This window comes from Labrus mixtus, chromosome 15, assembly GCF_963584025.1.
Source record: "Labrus mixtus chromosome 15, fLabMix1.1, whole genome shotgun sequence".
Lineage (NCBI taxonomy): Eukaryota > Metazoa > Chordata > Actinopteri > Labriformes > Labridae > Labrus > Labrus mixtus.
The window spans coordinates 6,688,051-6,706,966 of NC_083626.1; the positions used below are offsets into that span (position 1 = coordinate 6,688,051).

At 40.4% G+C, this 18,916-nt stretch overlaps 2 protein-coding genes across 3 annotated transcripts in view; one reads left to right on the forward strand and one right to left on the reverse strand.

The window, feature by feature from the left end:
• Positions 1-18,916, forward strand: part of slc66a1 (solute carrier family 66 member 1) — a 514,023-nt gene that overhangs the window by 234,441 nt on the left and 260,666 nt on the right. The gene's annotated exons all lie outside the window — the stretch shown is intronic.
• mtor (mechanistic target of rapamycin kinase) overlaps positions 1-18,916 on the reverse strand; it is a 91,147-nt gene that overhangs the window by 18,681 nt on the left and 53,550 nt on the right. For both annotated transcript variants that reach the window (XM_061058540.1, XM_061058538.1), the window contains exons 30-37: positions 15,876-16,015; positions 12,817-12,917; positions 12,174-12,289; positions 8,450-8,527; positions 7,784-7,891; positions 3,889-4,014; positions 3,009-3,140; positions 669-784 (exon numbers count right to left, since the gene is read on the reverse strand). In XM_061058540.1, the coding sequence (XP_060914523.1) occupies positions 669-784; positions 3,009-3,140; positions 3,889-4,014; positions 7,784-7,891; positions 8,450-8,527; positions 12,174-12,289; positions 12,817-12,917; positions 15,876-16,015 (917 nt within the window). The remainder of the gene's footprint in view (positions 1-668; positions 785-3,008; positions 3,141-3,888; positions 4,015-7,783; positions 7,892-8,449; positions 8,528-12,173; positions 12,290-12,816; positions 12,918-15,875; positions 16,016-18,916) is intronic.

The window sequence follows — 18,916 nt, forward strand, 5'->3', positions numbered from 1 at the left end:
CCTCTTGAAACAGACTGCATACTGCATCTTTTCCTACTGTCAGTTACAGTGATGATAGTGGAAAGGTGCAGAGTTGTGCCAGGGCTGTCAGCTGAAGAGCACAGCACCCAGTGGGGAAAAAACGCTTCACTGTGTCAGGTTTAAGATAAGGAGGTGTTCAGGACACACTGTCGCAACGGGACATTTTGGTGAGACGTTTGAGGTGAGACATCAAAGAATCTCGCCAGCATAAAAAAGGGAAAAAAAGGGCGCCAAGGGACAAGGAAAAAGGTGCTGCGCCAGACTTTGGTCATGCTCATGGAAAAGAAGCAGAACACACTGTACACGACCTTGTGTGTTCACAACATGAGGCAAGAAAGTACATGAGGTTCCTTTTTCCTAATTTTAGCATGCTGCTTTGTTTTTTCCTCCATTGTGCTGGAGTCAGCTTGTGGACACCACGGGTAGTATCACACCACAACCTAAAGTATAATGGCACACTGGCTATCTGTCTGGCAGTTTTCTTTAAATAACTCAGTGTTTGAATCATATGCACGTTTGCTTTCTATACTTTTACTGGATAAAAAATTCATACCATAGAAAGATGGCTATTTGTACAAAAGAAAAAGGACCTAACATGTAAAGCTTCAATAAAATCCAGCTGTCTCCATACTCATCTGCATACAGACCTGGCCATTAGTTTGTGGAGCTCCAGCTTGTGCTGCTGGTCCTCAGCTGCGATGGCATGCTGGGCTTGTTGCTGCATCCCCTGCACAAAGTGCTGCATGTGCTGGAAGGCATCGATCTACAGAGAAAAAACACAGATACAAACTTAGAGTGAGACAAAAAAGATCCCTCACCACAGTGATTTGGGATTAATACTATTTTGAAAAGCTGGCAATAAAAAGCAAATATGTTTTGTTTTGTATTTGTTACACAATGCAGAGTCCTGAATGCTGAAATATACACGCTTAAAGAAGCAGAAACTGGGAAGAGAGGGGGAGAGAGTCAGGAAGGCCATGCAGGAAAGGAGCCACAGTTCGGACCTGAACCCAGACTGCCTGCTCTCGAAGGCTGCTGCCTCCGTACATGGGGCTCACGCTCTAACCGCTAGACTACAGGCCACCCCTAATATCCAGGTTTTGAGACCAAAACGTATCATTTGAACATGAAATGACATATTTCTTAAAATGCTAATTTGTAAAGGTGGAAATTATTATGAAAAACCATGTTGCATCACAACATCACACCAGTTATGACTTTGTCATCAATGTCCTGCCCGTCCTCAGTACAACTACCTGCTATTAGTTGTTGTCATTCTGTTGCTTCTCGAGAGCATACTGTGCTGTCAAAATCAGGAACAACAAAGGAAATTATTTTTGGTTCATATCAGTGTTGCTGGACTCACAAGAGGGTCACTGGGTTTAAAAAAACTCCTCTGTTATGGTTACTTTGTTTGATCGACTGTGATACGGCGTTGGCAGTCTCCGAATCTGAATTTTGTCTTAACTTAATATTAATGATCCCTGAGTGAGGGCCAGCGATTGCATGGTTTATACTTAGTAAGTGTGATGATTGACATGTTGAACTTATGTGTGTGTGTGTGTCTACTTTCTTCTGATATGACTGGTGAGCTTTTCAGTTGGCCCTAGCTACAGCAAACCTTTTGCTCACACTTACCTAAGTCCCCTAATGAGACCTGCAAACATTATTCAACACCTGGCAATAAAAGTGGCTCTGTTTATGTGAGCCTGGGGGCACATATATTGTTTGTGAATGGGTGTATATATGTGTGTGCGCGGTAGACAAATGGCACAGTGCAGATCCCATGCTGCTCAGGCCAACTCTGCCGGAGGTTTGGCAGGTTGTGTTGTGTTGGATGTTCAACCACAAAAAAAGCACAAATGTTGATGAATAAATACTAACATTTATTGGCAACCTTTTAACTGACGCTTACTTCATCCACCATCACCATGGACATTACGCATTAATAACAATAACAGAAATCTGAGTTGGGTTTGTTTCACTGATGAACTCAGACTTTTTTATAGGGGGATATCCAAACCTTTGAGAAATAACTTCAGACTGAGCTATAGCTGTAGACCCTACAAGATCGTAATAATGAATGCATATTAAACTCCTTAAATACCCGGTGCAAGAAGTCAATGTCAAATTAAAAGAGCACCTGCAAATGTCATGAAAAAAAACCCACTACAATGTTTTTTTTCTATTAAATTCGGACGTCTGTAAGGCTCCCAAATTAAATGAAATCTGACATTAACTGCAATGAATAAACTTCATTACAAACATGTTAACAACAGAGGGGTTTTTGTTGGGCAGCTGGTGCTTTCAAGTGGATATAAATTACTTGCAACAGGCTTAGCAACAATTCTTGTTGCCAGTTTTGACATTTGATGTATTGCAGTTTGCACTCCACCCACGGAGCTGTCTGGATGAAATCTTCCAGACAGGTCGATCAAAAAGGATGGTTATGGTTTAACACAGAGAACTGATATAAATGAGCTCAGTATTTATTTTTCTTCTTGAATATTTTTTTTACCCTTGAGCTCTTTCATTGTTTCTCAAGCTTGGTCACAAACTTTTTAATCACAAAAACACTGAGAGATCCTGGTGGGAATGATGATTCAGCCTTGACTTTACAGTCACCAGATTGATATTTAACAGTCATCCTGTTTCCTGTATTTACAGATGTGGTTTGTTGGCGTTAATGTTTCTCAGGCTGTTTCTCTCACAACATTAAATTAATTAGCTGTTTATGTCTCTGAAATAGCAGTAATTCACGCTCTCCCTTTTCTGGCGAATTTTAAACTGATTATTGCCTCATGTTGCACTAAAAGCTTTGCACACAAATGTGAGATCAAACACAAGCTGAGATGCCCTCTGTCCTGTATTCTCAACAAGTTCTGCCTGGACTTTTCTTTTCTCAAGTTTGATAAATTGTTGAAAAGATAGAAACAAACAACAAATGCAAACTGTAAGCCATGAACTGCACAAAAGTTTGCTCCTACCTTGCGGGCGCTCTTCCACATGTACTTCATATATGCGTAGGTGACGTGTGGGTGGGCTGTGGGCAGCGGGTGATCGAGCTGCTTGGAGGGGTCGACACCAAGAAGGAGCACCAGGGTCTTGTGGGCCAGTGCCTGGTGGGATGCAGAGGGCAACAGAAGCGGAGGGAAACAAATGAAACGCCACAAGGTTTCTATCTTAAAAAGAAAACCAGAAAGTTTTTAGGGGCCAAAAGACTTGTAGGGCTTGATAAAACTTCTACTTTCATATTTTCATTAAAGGAAGTAAAAGTCAGCAAACAAGTGAGTACATAAGATTGTGTGAATTTACAAAAAACGAGAAAAATACATTCTTAAAGGGGGTCATTCTTTCCGACCCCTTGTAATTTCCATTTCCTTCTATGTTAAACATTAACCAATAAGCTTTAGTTATCCAATGACATCATAGTTTAAGATTATGGGGGTTTTGTGTGTGTATGCACGTGTGCAACAAGAGTTTGGTAAAGAGAAAAATTGAACAATTATCTGCCACTCCGTGCAATCAATCAGAACAACAGTGAGGTAAAGGATGGAAAATTGCACCGATTTAATTGTGCAGATATGCAGGTTCAGGTTTCTAAACAGTGTGATTGAGGAAACTGTGCTACTTTCATCAACGCCAACTGAGAACAGGTTGAAATGAAGTCGAAATTTCATGGCTGGAGTTCATGTTTGCACTTAACTCGGTCAGAGCTCGACTTCCCTTTTCCTCTTCACGAGACTGATTTAATCACCTCTGATTTATTCCTTCTGAATGTTATGGGATTATGATTAGCTAGGCATGATCAGAGGGCAGATTAGAGAACACTGAGGGCCTTTTGTTCATATTTGTCAATGCACTGACCAGGCGTCCGCTCTTCCCACAGAGGCTGGCATACTTCAACCAAGTCCTCATGTCCTCGTGAGGGCTGATGACGAGCGATCTGACCATCAGGATCCTCTGCCAGTCCTCCACAATGCGCTGACAACCCTGGAGGAAAAAGACACAGAAATAACAAGGGAAAGGTGGTTTTAAACACGTGACTCTTCTCTTTCTCCCTTCAAAGAGAGGAGCCACCTCGTTAAACTCAGAAGAGAAAGAACGCACGTGAGAGGGGGGTACAGTTGAAAACCAAGGGGGCTACTATTACTACCAGTGGTCCCTGTCTTAAACATGTCCACGTGAGCATGGGTTCACGTGCCAGAAAAACACAAAGCACAAAGTCTGTTTTCATATATTTCAGAGTACAACTTACTGACTTCCTCTATTAAATAGTGATGACCTCGCCATCATGATATAACACTGCTGCAGAGGCAGGCAGACAAGACACTGAAGTAATCCAACTTGATGAAACATGTATGATCCTCGATGTAGGATTCAAATTAAAAACAAAACCTACACGTGGTAGGCAAAATAAAACAAACATTTCAGAAAGAGGGCTTCTGATGTATCTCAAGTACAAACACTGCTACAAGAAGGGACCATATGTCGAGGTCACGTTTAGTACCAGCAAATCAGAACTTTTTTTCAAGCATCAAAACGTTTCAGCAGGGATGCTCTGCTTACTTCAAAGATAACGATCTCGAACATGTTGCTATTTCCCTTAAATGGCAAAAGTATGTCGTGAGCAACCCCTCCAGTAAGTGCTTGAAAAATGAAGCTAGAATTAAATAAAATATCTAAAGGGGGCTTACCATGACGGGATAAAGGGCTGAGTGCAGTGGAGTTTGAAAGAAACTATGTCCAGTGATTAAAAGACTAAAACAGTTTAGACTGGATTTCACAGCAAGGAAGGAATCACCGACTTTATTCAGCAGAAAGTATTTAAGGAAAGGCCAAATCATCAAATTCATCCTGCCTGACTGAGAGGAACAACTGGGGGTAAGTGGGGGTGTAATGGTGGACAAGTGGTCTTTAACATGTACCAAGTAACTGACACATCCATTATTTGAATTTGACTATGGACCCTTGCTACATTTTATCATCTGTTTCTCCTGACTGATTCCTTCTCTACCTCCTGAATGTTAACTATAGAATTAGTACAATAATAACATATCATTAAAGAACATAGATCTAAGCCAAAGTCTCCATTATCCTTAAATTAACACCCATTCTTAAGATAACAAAACATTGGTTTATCCGTGGAGTAGACCCAATTAAAGTGTTTTAAAGTGTGTGTAGAGGAGAACAGAGAGGAGAGTAATGACCCCATGCACTCGACTTTCACACAGAGAAAAGTTAAAAGAAACAAAGACAAAAAAAAGGCAAATTAAGATTCACAGTTTCAAAGAAAAACCTACAGCTCTGAGACTAGAAGTCGATCAGGTTCTCACAGTGATGGAAGTGCTAGTAGTCACTCATTAACAAAAGAAGAGTGGGAGGCAGTATTATCATTCACTTTTAACTATACCTCTAATCCTTTGATCAGGGAGAGGCTGTTCTAGAGAGAAAGAACGTGTAAAGGAGCAGGATAGGGACTCCCTGACAGATGTGCGAGGTCAAGCTCCCATAAATCACTAAAGAAAGGAGAAGCCTGTCAGCCTCAGCAGCCCCAGCCCCGCTGCTGTTATTATGAACCCTGGCTGTTTGGTCAGGGAGACCCCTCCTGATCCAGAGTCCCTCCTCCTATCAACCCCGTCAGTTACAAAAAGTCAAGGTGATCAAGAGCATCTTCATTTTACTGCACAGGGATTGAGTGAGTGAAAGTGTGAGTGTGTGTAATGGTTTTCCACTTTAATGGGAAGACTTATTCTAAAGAAACTCTGAAAATGTAAAATGAAAATTAGTTGAAATTTGTTAAAAAATGATAGGGTAGGTAAGGACGGTAGGAAGGTAACAATGGCATGCAAAAATACAGCTTTCAAGCATTATTTGTTTTTGTTTTGTTGTGTTTCCATATCATATTATTAGTAATGACTTAAATCAAGCCTCCAACTAAAGGAGAAATACTAGCAAGTCTAAAATGGTGCAATGTTTAATTATATTTTCATTGAACCCTTAATATTTTACCAGGGAAATGTTCCCTGAGATACAAGATCTCTTTTTAAGAGAGCAAAATAAAAATATGGTGCATCATCTATTTCCATGCCTCTAAATATATAAAAATGCATCCAAATGCTAAATACTAAATGCTGGACAGCCTCTCATTTCTGAAGATCATCCAATTGGCTTTCAAAACTAAACATGAACAAACTTTGAAAGCGTATTTGTTTTGTTTTAATTTTTGTATTCAGCTGGTTTTGGCAAATCACTAAGAACATTATGAATTTCTTATGGACATTGCTGATATTTACAACACAAAGCACACTTTAATATAGTAAATATATTTTTTAATTTTAGATGAGTTCACTGTAGGCCTTTGAGCTGGTAGATGCATTCAGTATTCAGTATTTAAAACAAATCTTCCTGGGCAGGGAAGGGAAGGGAGAGACTGCTGCATGTTTTAGTTTGTTAGAGGAAGTCTGTAACATCAGATCAGGAGATAAGGAGCAGGAGACATGGATGATGTATTAAACTTAAAAGCCTTGAAATCAAAAATCAGGAATGGTGCATCACAGATTGGGGGCTTACACGTATATCTATCCGGCTTAAATTAAATCAGCATGCACATCCAAGAACACTCCAGATGCTATCCGGTTTCATTCAGCGGTAGAAAAGGTCAATATGGAAAAGATGAACTTGAACATTATTATCTAAGATTGGATGGCATTTGTCTTTAATTCTTAAGGCTTGGCAGGCAGCAATTCATCCCGACTGCTTGAGGGTATGTGGTTCTTCAACTCATCTTTAATAATGATAATAACAGTAATCATAATCAGTCCGCGAAAGTAGGAAGGTTTGGTTTAAACAAAATGAGACACACTTTTTCTCTTTTTCTTTTTGTGGAAATTTATGGCAGGGCCGTTGCATGCAAGGGCATTATTTTGCCAAAAATGATTTGTATTTTTAAGGGAGCTTTTTGTGGGAGCGGTAGCGGGCTGATTCTTTAGTGTCTGAGTAGGACAAACTTTGGCTCAACACAAACAGGTCCACTACATGTAGTTTCCATGTCACCTATAGTAATCAAGACCATCAGTTTTGTACCAAAACTAGTTTGAAGTGAGTTTTTTTAAAGGGCACAAGTGTTGTCTTTCTAAACAGCTTATTGCATGAGTAGAAGCACAAACACCCAGGATGAAAAGGGAATGTGGGTGTGTAGCATAATGCTGTCAATTTCATTCAGTAGGCGACTTTAATATGTGAATCATTACAGGATAAGATCACCTCTATTGCTTTAAAGAAAGACAGATTATAACCCATTCTTTTAAGCAATTAAAATAGTAATCTATCTAATTTAATACAGGCTTTGTGATTAATTACTTAAATTAACCACAGATATCATTTTTGTGAGAAGCTCTGCATCACTCTGCTTACACTGTTTCTTGTTGGTTATAATTTACATCCACATTTTATTTCTGTGTTATTCTTTTCTTTACTTGAGTATCTTTGTCACAAAGCACTTTAACCTGACCACCTTGACTCCCCTCAGTTCTTCTACAGGCAGGTGAATCCTCACTCACAGAGGTTATTAGTGTGCGTCTCCGCATGAATGCACGGTGTCGGCCTTGTAATGTTTCCCATTAGTAACAGTAGCCTTTCCAACATCTGCTTTGCATTGGTAGTTGCACACGTGAGAGAGAGTGAGAGAGAGTGAGAGAGAGAGAGAGAAAAAGAGAAAGTGAGTCTGAGTGTGTGTCCATGTATCATCCCTTGTAGTTACCTGAAGCCTCTCCCACCATGTATCCCTGATGATGTCCCTTCTTTCTGGTACCAGCTTGTACTGGATCACTTCTTCCAGCTCCGAGAGCATCTGGCAAGACACCATGGCCTAGGAACAGACGCACACATGTCTCATTATCATTAGGGCTGTTTATTGCCGAGATGGGGGGAAAGCCCCTTATGTGCAATAAATAAAGAATTATTCAGGCCTGTATATTAATCTGAATCTGCAACTGAATAGTTTTGTCAAATTCACTGAACGTTCTGTCGGAGAAGGCTGGCCATCTCCACATCATGGCTTTGTTTACATCTGTTATTTGTAACAACATCCAGGATCCAGATGCCCACCTTCTTTCAATCTTCATGGTCAAAATCTAAAGCATCCACTACAAGCAAAAGGGCCTCGTGATAATGTTACCTGACTGCATAATGCTGGGTGGAGCATCAACTTGTGATTGAAATGTTTTGTGCATAATAACACATATTTTTATAATAATACAGGAGAACAGGGAGTATTGAGAAACTCATTTCAGATTTTAAAGTCATCACTTTTAAGAACATTTTGTTACAGCGGAATCATTCCCATGCACGTGAACGGTCTGGAAAAATGAGACGGTCTACTGAAGCCAGGTGTTGAATATTTTGGCTGTCTCAGAGGAGCACTTACCCCGTAGGCACGACTGTAGCTCTCTCCAGCCATGGCGGTCAGCTCAGCATCCAGGAGATCTCTTGCTTTGTCAATACACTACAAAGAAAAAAACAACGACGATATATTAATTACTCACTCTTACCCTGCACATTTGCTCGCAATCATCTCCTTCTTCCAGCTTTTTAATAGATTTTTCATGAATGGTTGCATTGATACAGTTTTTTATTTAGCAACCAAAGTAACAAGCAGTGGTTTACTCCATGACTTGACTTAGCCGACTCCCAAAGTGCCTCTCAAACTCTTTTCTAAAGCTGACAAATAATCATGTCAATGTAGCATGACACCCAAATGCACCATGACACAATATTGTACTCCCCTAAAAACCCCTTGCATCAGGACCAGCTTGGATTGGACTTCACCCAGGGAATAAAAAACGCTTTGTACAGACGAACGAAGGCATGTTATTGCTTGCTGCTCACACCCTTTTCACTTAAAGAGCAGCCAACAGTGACCCATTAGTGCAACTAGAACAAGAACGCCTGCTTGTGTAACCAAATGGTTTGATGCACTGCAGTGCCAAGTGTTTTATGGGATGAGTTGCATGAGCTGCAACAGTGTGACAGTTATGTAACCACGGCTGTGGATGTCAAATGTGATTTAAAAAAAAGCACAGATTGGTAGGCATATTTAAGTGAAAAGAATTAGAGGGCGATGAAGAAGAAACCAAAACGGGGCTATTAGTCATAGTTCCTGTCAATTCTGTGATGCAAAGTCTGAAAACCTGATGTTCAACCTGACTGTCACAGTACATTCATACACTAGAAATGTGCTCCTTCCTATTTTGAAGAGTATTACTATATACAAGTGAGTCATTTGTTAAATTCCAGATCCCTGACTTTCCGAACAGGACTACACTTCTCAACATTCGAGGATGCTGCAGACATTCCTTTTCCACCAGTGCAAACCTTGAGGGATGGAAAAACAGTAACTGATCCAGAGCAGCAAAAGGGACAAACAAGGACACAACTATTATGGCCGATTTCTTAGACTTCTTGGGCCAATTTCCTGGGAGCTGTTATTAGTGGGAAGATAAAATGAGGGAGGATGACTTAAGGAAGTTCTCTGAGGCAAGGACGCACAGCTGTTTCAGACCGACTCCCACCAATTATTATTTTCTTGTGGGGAGGGAAAGGAGGAATGGCGTGCACCAACACCTCTTCAGGCATGCACAACAAGAGGAGGGTTGTGGGAGGGTGGTTGAGACGAGGTGACAATGAGGCTGCTTCTTTACAGCCTCCACGCAGTTAGGGTCTTGTTTACTCCTGAATTACTGCGCTGGGGCCTCATTGGAAATGTGCAGTCCAGACGACTCCTGATAAATGCAGTGTCTGGCTTCTGGCATCACAAACAAACCCTGCCCAATCTTTGAATCTCTTACATAAAAGGTTGCACTTGTGTGCTTGTGTATCCCGAGACTTCTGACTCCTTGACTCCTGAGAAAAAAATGGCTTTTTCTAAATATTTTTCTCAGCAAATGATGGAAAAACAAAACATTTTTAGGTTATCTCTTGCAGACATGCTCTTAGCCCCTTCCCATGGCTCAAAAAAAGACAAAAGAGCAGAAACCCTTAGAGAAAAGTAGAAACATCGAAGTAAAAGAAGAGCTCATCTTACCTCCTGATAGGGTTGCAACATTATAGGAACTAGTATTGCTATTATCTTTTGTTTCTGAAATATTTAATCTGTATTCATGTACCAATTAACAAAAAAGAATCATAACTTGAATTATTTAATTTCCCTAAAAGTCTATTGCCCAAGCAAACCTCCTCCTACTTCTGCCACCCTTGGGTGAGTCCTCAGCCACAGACCAGGACACTAACACAGGTGAAGAGAAAACTTGCCTCGGTAATCTGCCTGCCCACCTCTAACTCTTTGTATCAGCAGCTGCATGGTGTACATGTTTAAAAGGCAGGTGATAAGCACGTTCTTTATTCGCAGTCTCTCTTATGGTGAAAGGGTGCACTTTTGATTTAATAACACAAACTTTTCTTGCAGATTAATATGAGAAAATTTAAATGCTTGTCTATCAGGTCGCAAAATACTGCAGCATTATTTTTGGAGTCAATGAGTTTACCATTACAGGTTAATGCTGAAAGAATACATCCTGCAGCCCTACTTGTCTTGCTAATCCGTTCAATTCCTTCCGACCTTCTTTCTCCAGATAATGTGTCTAACCTTAATATTGAATCACAATACTTTTTTGCAACATTTGACAAAAAAAAAAATCACACTGCATAAACAACATTAACACAAAACTAAAAGAAAAGATGAGAATGCTAGCATATGCTAACCGACCACCTTCTTTTGAAAAAGCCCTTGCTTTTATCAGTTTACATATTTATACTGTTTTTATGTTATATGTATTATATGTTCAGAAAAAAGCATGACTACACTTACTTAGGTATCAGTCCAGTAATATTACATTATCATTACAGCTATGCATGAAGGACTCTACTTAAATGCCTGAAAGCAAAAATCAACTACAAGAGATCACATGAAACCAAGTACTGAACTTTGACGTTAAAAAAGCACTCTGGTTGAGAAAAGCATGACACAATTTACAAATTTAATGCACACTGGAGGACTGGGACTGATCCACCAGGGAGACCATGACTGCCGTGTGTACACATCATCTCTAGAATAGACCAAACAAGGGAGATTTACAAAGCGACGTTAACTGAAACCTTCCACAAAAAAGGCACACTGAGACTCCTGGAGCACGTCTGGTTGTTGGGGGGTACAGTGGGAGGAAAGAACAGCACTATGAAATCAAAGGAACCTAAGTGCGAGGATTACAAACCACATCCGGAAGACTAGACTGAGCTCATGTTGACATTTAAGCTTTAACCCTTGCTCCCCATCTGCTTTTCATTCCTCTCCATTCACTCCGAGCATACACATTGTCGCCAAGAGTCAAGAGTCTGCTTTCCCTATTCAACTCATGAACAATCCTATAGGCCTCACCTGGATCCAATCATCAAATTAAAGGAGAGAGGGAGGCTGGCTGTGGAGGGATGAGGGGGCAGAGAGGGCAGGGCTCCTGGGATTTGTAGTGAAAAAGAGGACTTGGAGGATGAGTCGAGGGAAATTGAAGGCGCAGGTGTTTACTGGTGTCAGTGCTTATGTTCGTTAGACATGTTGGCATCCAGCTTGGACAAATCCGTCTCCAGGGAACATGAGCTCATCTAATATCCCAACCTTCATTAAATGAGGAAAACACCACCCTAACCTCCAGCGGAGCTTGTTGACAGGCTGACAGAAGGAGTAATAGGCTCTTTTCTTTGTTTCAGGCTGAAAGCCGTGATGATTTATAATTAAAAAAGTTGCATAACATTTCCACATCAGGGAGGTAGCACACTGTAAACGAAAAGAAAACAAACAAATCGTGTGCATTTTATTCCTTTTAATAAGAAAGCCTGAGCTGATGGGGGAATTGGATCCTGTCTGGAAAAGCTGTAGACCCACTTTACGTTTTTTTCACAGTGTCCGTTTCCAATGAGTTTCACTTTTCATAACATGCAATAAAAGTGATGAAAATTCCAGAAACCATTAGAACGGCAAAGAGCAAGTTCCCATGTGGCTTGTCTTTACGAGATGTTTTCCAAAAATATAGAATTTGAATGTACATTAAATGGGAGGAAATTTTATCCTTTGACAGTATGTGATCTGTGATGTAACCCACCTGCTGGGCCAATGAGAAGAGGTCCTGATGCAGTGCTAGCACTGCTCGATAAAACGCCCCATCGTGTGTGTCTCTTGGGATCATACATGTGTACTCCTCCATGCTGTCCCAGTGCCCTAGGGAGAAAAAAAAAACCTTAAGTAAAAGCACCAAAACAGCAACTTGTAACAGTGGCCGCAATGATCATATAATTCGCTGTCCTGTGACCCAAGTTAACAAGACTGAAGCAGATCGAAGTTCAGCAGACAGTCAATGCTGTACTACACCAGACTGCAATGTCAACACTTCCCACAACAACGTTTAAACGAGTGTCTGGGTCTTCAGAGAGGCCGGCCTGGTCTCAGGGTTTACGATTAAATTTGCAAAGTCAAAGCCACAAACCGCAAACCTCAGAGGGTTCCTTTGCAGTGTGGTCCATGCTTTCTCCACCATTGCACGTTACGATAAGTCAATGTTATGACTGGATACTACTCCCATCTGGTTATGTGATGCCGTCTTGGCAAGAGCTGTTTTCTTTGCTGCTCGTGTGACTGCACTCTTGCTTGAGTCAGACAGAGGATCGTCTTATTGCTACATGCACGACAGTAATGATAGTGTTTTTGTTTAGGTCTTTTATATCTGATACGAGTGATTTTAAGTTTACCTAGTCCCCAGGCGGCGGCGGCAGCCATTCGAGCCATCTTGGCCTGGGTTTCCTCGCTCACCAGCGTCCACTCTTCACAGCACTGCTGGTGCAACTGGCCCCTGGAAAACAAGAACCACAGGCTTCAGGTGGCAGATAAACAAATCCAGATTTTATTTGCAGTCCCAGGTAAGGAGAGTGGTGACATCAGTAAATCAGAAACTTGCAACATGTTTCAAAGCTGATCAGGAAATTTGGTTAAGAGTATCCTTTACACACTGCATGGATTTCTAACAAGTTTCTCCCTCGTGTGCAAAATAAATTCTCTATATGCGCCATAAAAAAAACACGTCTAAAAGGATTTTTATAACTTTGTGTCTGAAAGCAGTGAGAATAATTGCTGGTATTTCACAGTTAATTAGACATCATACCAGATGGTGAAACAGTCTTTGGTAGAAAGAGAAGTCATTCCTGACTGAGTCTGATTACCAGATGAGTGTAGGTTTAAAAACTCATCAGATAAAAGCCTCTTCGAAAGTCCCAGTCCTAATCAGCATCCATAAAGTCGAGACAATAAATTAACGTTTCCTGCGCCTGGCACCAATGGAAAAACTCATTCCCCAGAACAGCCGAGAACTTTTGGCCCAGGATGAGATGGAGATAAGAGTTGTTTTTTATTACATCTGCCATTATTTATTTCTTCATTTGTGCTTAAAGATGAACATCTTAAACTGGAGTACCGTCCCGCCACGGTCTGATGGAATCAAGTATCGCAGCAGACAGATGGATGCTTTGTTCCCCTCGAGGTCAGGTGCATCTAACCAAGACTAATTCATCATTAACAACAATCAGTGCAGCATTGTCCAGAAGTAGATCAAACCAAACGCATGTGTTGTACAGGCAGGATGCTGGAGCTAGCCTATATGAGGCAGAGAAACGGAGGACAGGGGTCAGTCAGGTGAAGCCGTTCTCCAGCTGTCAGGCTATCGTATAACATAAAACCAAAAAATAAACTTGCAGATCTTTTTCTACAGCAAAAAACAAAAAAACTGCCACCATTTTTACCCAGTGGACCTTGTGGGTACAATGTCAGTAAAACATCCTGAGACTTTAATTGGTCAAAGTACATTTAATGATGACTGTTTTTTATTTTATTTTGGGCTAGACATGCCTTCCTCATAGAGATAGGACAGTGGACAGAGTTGGAAATCAGGGAGAGAGAGAGAGAGAGAGAGAGTAGGGAATATTTGAACTTGAAGTAGTATTTGAACCCGGGACATCCGCTTAGAGGACTATGGCGTCCGTATATGGGGTGTGCAATGCTTTTAAAGGCTTGACATAATACACACTTATGTAGCTGATCCTAAAAACACATCTTCTCATGACTGTGTGAGCCATGCCCACATTGTGTTTGTTTAACAGAATTCTCTCTCTTCTTTGTTTGCGTGTGGCATAAACACCTTCTTTGCACAGTCGACAGATGACCTTGTTACGCCGTGGAAAGGACGGGTGGATCAAATTAATTTAATGATAACTCAGTTCAAGTGTTTGCGAATCAGTGGCGACACTGTGTGGGAAGGCAGAACATTAAATGTAACATAACTTTGTTGAACTTGGAACATGATTTCTTGCACATGTAGCCATGTACTTACATGTTACTAACATCATACTTTAACAAAATATTCATATATTTGTGTGTGTGTGTAAAATCTTCTCTAATTTGCAAAGTAACTTACCTTTAGGATCCTTCAGTTTTTACCATCAATATTTGATGTTCTACAAAAATAAAGCTTTCTCCTAATCCAGCTGTAACATGCCACTATGTTTTAGTACCTATAGTGCTTAATGGCTGTTTATAGATGAGATCATGACGAATCACTTGAAACAAATATACAAATGCTACAAATATTGAATATAACCACAAGGTCATTTATCATGTCAGAGTTGTGTTTTTTTAAATGATGAAGTATCCTATGCACCCACAAACCCAGCTGGAAAAAAGATGATTATTAAGTACCATTTAGAGAATGCTTAAAACATGAATCAATGAAGAGGGTAGAGCTAATTGTAACTCCTTTAGTGTTCATACTTTTCTGTCAATGCTCTCGATTAAGTGACTGAATAACTGCATTCTGGCTGAAGGTCGCTTCAGAGCTGCTCAACACTCGACTCTGGTTTGAGTTTGAGTGTCAGAGACATTAGGTGACTGAAACAGTACAATATTCTTTTACCTATCAGGGGACATTATGTTCTTTCAAGTCTGATCTCCTTTGACTCCTGCTTCGGTCAATTGTTACATAATCTCCCAGCCTTAACCGTGCACACACAAACATTCAAACAAAGCCTCTTTTCAGCCGAATGGTTTTTTCTTGCAGGACAATTGAATCATTTCTTGAGAAATGAATCACAGTCACAGTATACAACAATAGCACAAGGACTGCATGTTACATAAGCAAATTAACATCTGCTTAGCTTCATGACGATCCACATATTTGGATCCCTCTGACATCTTGTGACTTTCTTTTTCCCTTAAAAAACTTTCTTTGAGGGTGGGCGGTCATTCTGAAGTCGAGCCTCAGCTGTGGTGAGGTTTCATAGGAGTGGCGGCGCCTCTTTCTAGCACTGGATGCCTGTTCATGAATTTCCCGGAAAAAATGACCTATGTCAACTTAAAGGAAAGTTTTCTCTCTCTTTGTCCGTCCTGTCATCAAAGGCCCTAATGTCAGGATTCATTAAAGGTAATAGTCTTCCTACACACAACCCGAGCAAGTGAAACGCAGGAGATGGAATAACTACCAGAAAGTATAGAACCTCCGATTCTGTCTTTATTCATCAGGTAGAAGCCGAAAGACAGTGTTTGCTCTATTTTATCTCTTCAACATTTCTATCAAAGAGCCCAGAGGCAGACTTTGTAAGAGGAAACACACTTGATGTAAATTAAATACAGTCAGAAACCATAACAAATACGTACTCTGACTTTAATGTATACATTTCAAAGAACCTGTGACCGGAAGGCCTGAACGTTGATTCAAACAAACTGTTCTGCTGAACTCACAACATATATATATGTAGTGACATACCATTCTCCCAGGGCCTCCAAGCAGCGCATTCTGCCCAGGATGAGCTCCGGATCCTCTTTGTTCATGTCGATTTTCTTGTCGTATGCTACCAAGGCATCCTCCCACTCATGGAGCTTCTCATACCAGGTGGCTTGGATTTCCTATTAGGGAAAAAAACAACGATAGAAAAGGTTCATGTGTAACTATATGAATCTCTGTATTTCACAAAATCACCAAGATGAGTTTGACATCTTGTGTATTTCACCATTTAATAAATCACACAGAAAGGTTTAGAACGTCGCCTGTTGTTCAGTTACAGTCGGACAAAGACACTGATCACGATGGTGTTGGATGGCTGATTGGTGATTCCAAACTCAACCAATCAATCGTGGCACTCTCTCATCCAAATACTGACCTCTCCTCTCCAAAGTGAGTTCTCGCTATCGACTTATTCTGAAGGGAGTACAAAGATCTCTTTGAACCTTCACTGTACAGATGAATACTGACTGGTATACTAAACAGAAAAACATCACATCCTCCCACAGTAAAGCTTTCCAAATGGTCACCTCATAAACAAGGTTCCTGGAAATGCACAGTGAACCTGTTTTTAATGAGTCTTTTCACTTTTACCATGCTTTCAAAGAGAAATACAAATGTAGTTCACAAAGGCAGATGGAAAGACCTTTTTCCATAGGAATCGTCTCATGGTTGGGGAAATAAAAAAAATTCTACTTGACTTTGTACTAAGAACAGTGGGTGCAAACTCATCAGGGATGAAAAAGGTGACATGGATCCAAACCTCCTATGGGGGTCCGGGGGCAATTTACAGATGATTTTAGCATTCAAACCTACTAAATAAGCAGCGCAAACAATAAGAAAAACACAATTGCCTGTCGATATCTATGTTCTGTTCTAACTTTTTGATAAAGCTTCAGTGAAACATGAAGAACCCGTGCTCCCAACCTTCAGTCCCTTTTTATAAATGGGATGAATTTGCAGAACAGGGCTTACTATGTTCCACTAAGGGGTGATGTGAAGGGCAGTCACTATGCAAGTAGCAAGAGTCTGAGAGAGCATCATAATACAGTCATCAAGTATGGCAATATTTTCTCACCTATCATTAAATATGTAACATTATCAATATATCAACCTGATGTTTTGCTCCTGCTGATTCTCATTAAGTTTATATTCCCTCTGGCCTTATTACATTTGTTGACCAGCTGTCACTTCAATGTTGCCTGAGATAATAATGAACCAGAAAGCTGGATGAAGTTACCTTCAAGCTAGCACACATTTCTCTCAACATCTTTATCTTTGGCTACCAAACAGTAAATATGATCAGACAGTATGTTTAATGAAAGGCTGGCTTGCTAGCCAGATTTCGAATCTGTCCACAGTGTTTTCACGGAAAATAACGTTATGTAAATGATGTGCTGCACATTGCGACTCATTGAATCAGGTTTCATGCTTCTTACGGTCGGCGCGGCGATATTGCGCAATCGCGACCGGCGAGAGGAGGGTCTGAGCGCCCAGCCAGCCACGCATCTCCAGATTTTGTAACAACGCGGACGGGTTCGCGCCGACAGCGTTGCAATGATTGGCTACAGGGCCCGGAGGTACTTTATTGGGGCCGTGTTGAGCGCTCACGCTCTGACTGCAGTCAGTATGAAACGTGCTCGCCGGCCGCAAGCAGCATGAATCAGGTTTTCATGACAACTCGCGTCGCAGATTTAACCCCCCCTGCTTATAACTTTTATTATTATTTGTTTGCTGCTCTTATCGGCCACTAAATCTTATGATTTCAAACCGCACAACGTTATATTTTGTGTGCATGCCATCAATAACTGTTTATTTTCAAATCAGATGAAACTGTGAGACACTTTAAATCAGTGTTTGAACCTAGATAATGAAAATGTGACGATGCAAAAATGATTTAAAAAATATGTATATATTTATATGATTTTTACGGAGCCCCTGGAGTTCCAAAAAGTTTTTAAAAAATAATAATAATAGTAACAATAATAATCTTGGGTACGCAGTATTTTTTCTAATTACTTTTTGGGACTCCAGTAGTTTGGAAGATTTTGGAATCTGTGTGAATATATTCAATACATGTCCAGGTTCATGTAAAGGAGAACATGAAACACTTTTCAGAAATGTTAGGAAAACAGAGACTGATACACTGGTGGTAGTTATGTAGTGAGAGAATGTAAATAGGTTTCAATAAAGCTTGTATAATGAAATCAAAAGGCCGGGCATCAGCTCAACATAAATACCAATACCAACATTTGGGAGTGATACATTATGTGGCTTTCAACTTCAAAGTCACATGGGGAGCTGGAGTGAATGAAGCTATTTAGGGACCTGAAACCACTCGCCATTAAAAAAAAATCACTTTGTATTTCTTGGCACAAAACATTGCATCATTATTTGTGCAAAAAGAAGCACAAAGTAATCTCAGTAGTTTTTGAAAAACACACAGCAGAGTAATATAAAAGTGTGCAAGTATTTAAGAAAACTCTTACATCCTGTCAATTGGACAAAAAGTCCATCATTCTGCTTGTTGCCCTTTACTACTGATCAGTATAGCAGATGGTTTCCTCACGTGCTGCACATAGAGAACACGGTGTTCTGGGGTTGAATCTCCAATGACGCTAACTCCCATGTTTCAATGTATGTATAAAGAAAGACCACCATGGGAAGAAGTTTAGCAAGACAAGAGACGACATGCAAAAGCAACCACGAAGAAACGATGTTGTACAAGAGTGGATCCAGAAATGAGAAAGTGCAAATAAGTTGGTAAAGGTTTGGACCTGGTGTTAAAATGAATAAATCCTGTTTTAAACTCCATGTTTGAAGACAGATGAAGGGAGACTGCAAATGGATCATACTTGTATGAGGCAGTGTTTTAAACCCAAGTGGGTTATCAGTGCAGAAATCAATCATCTAAACTAAACAACGTACTTACTGGCTGGTACTGCAGCTGGAATAAATGCTTGTATTTGACAAACAAAATGTGATTTCAGATGATGACTAAGCTGCAGCAAAGCTCTTTTTAACTG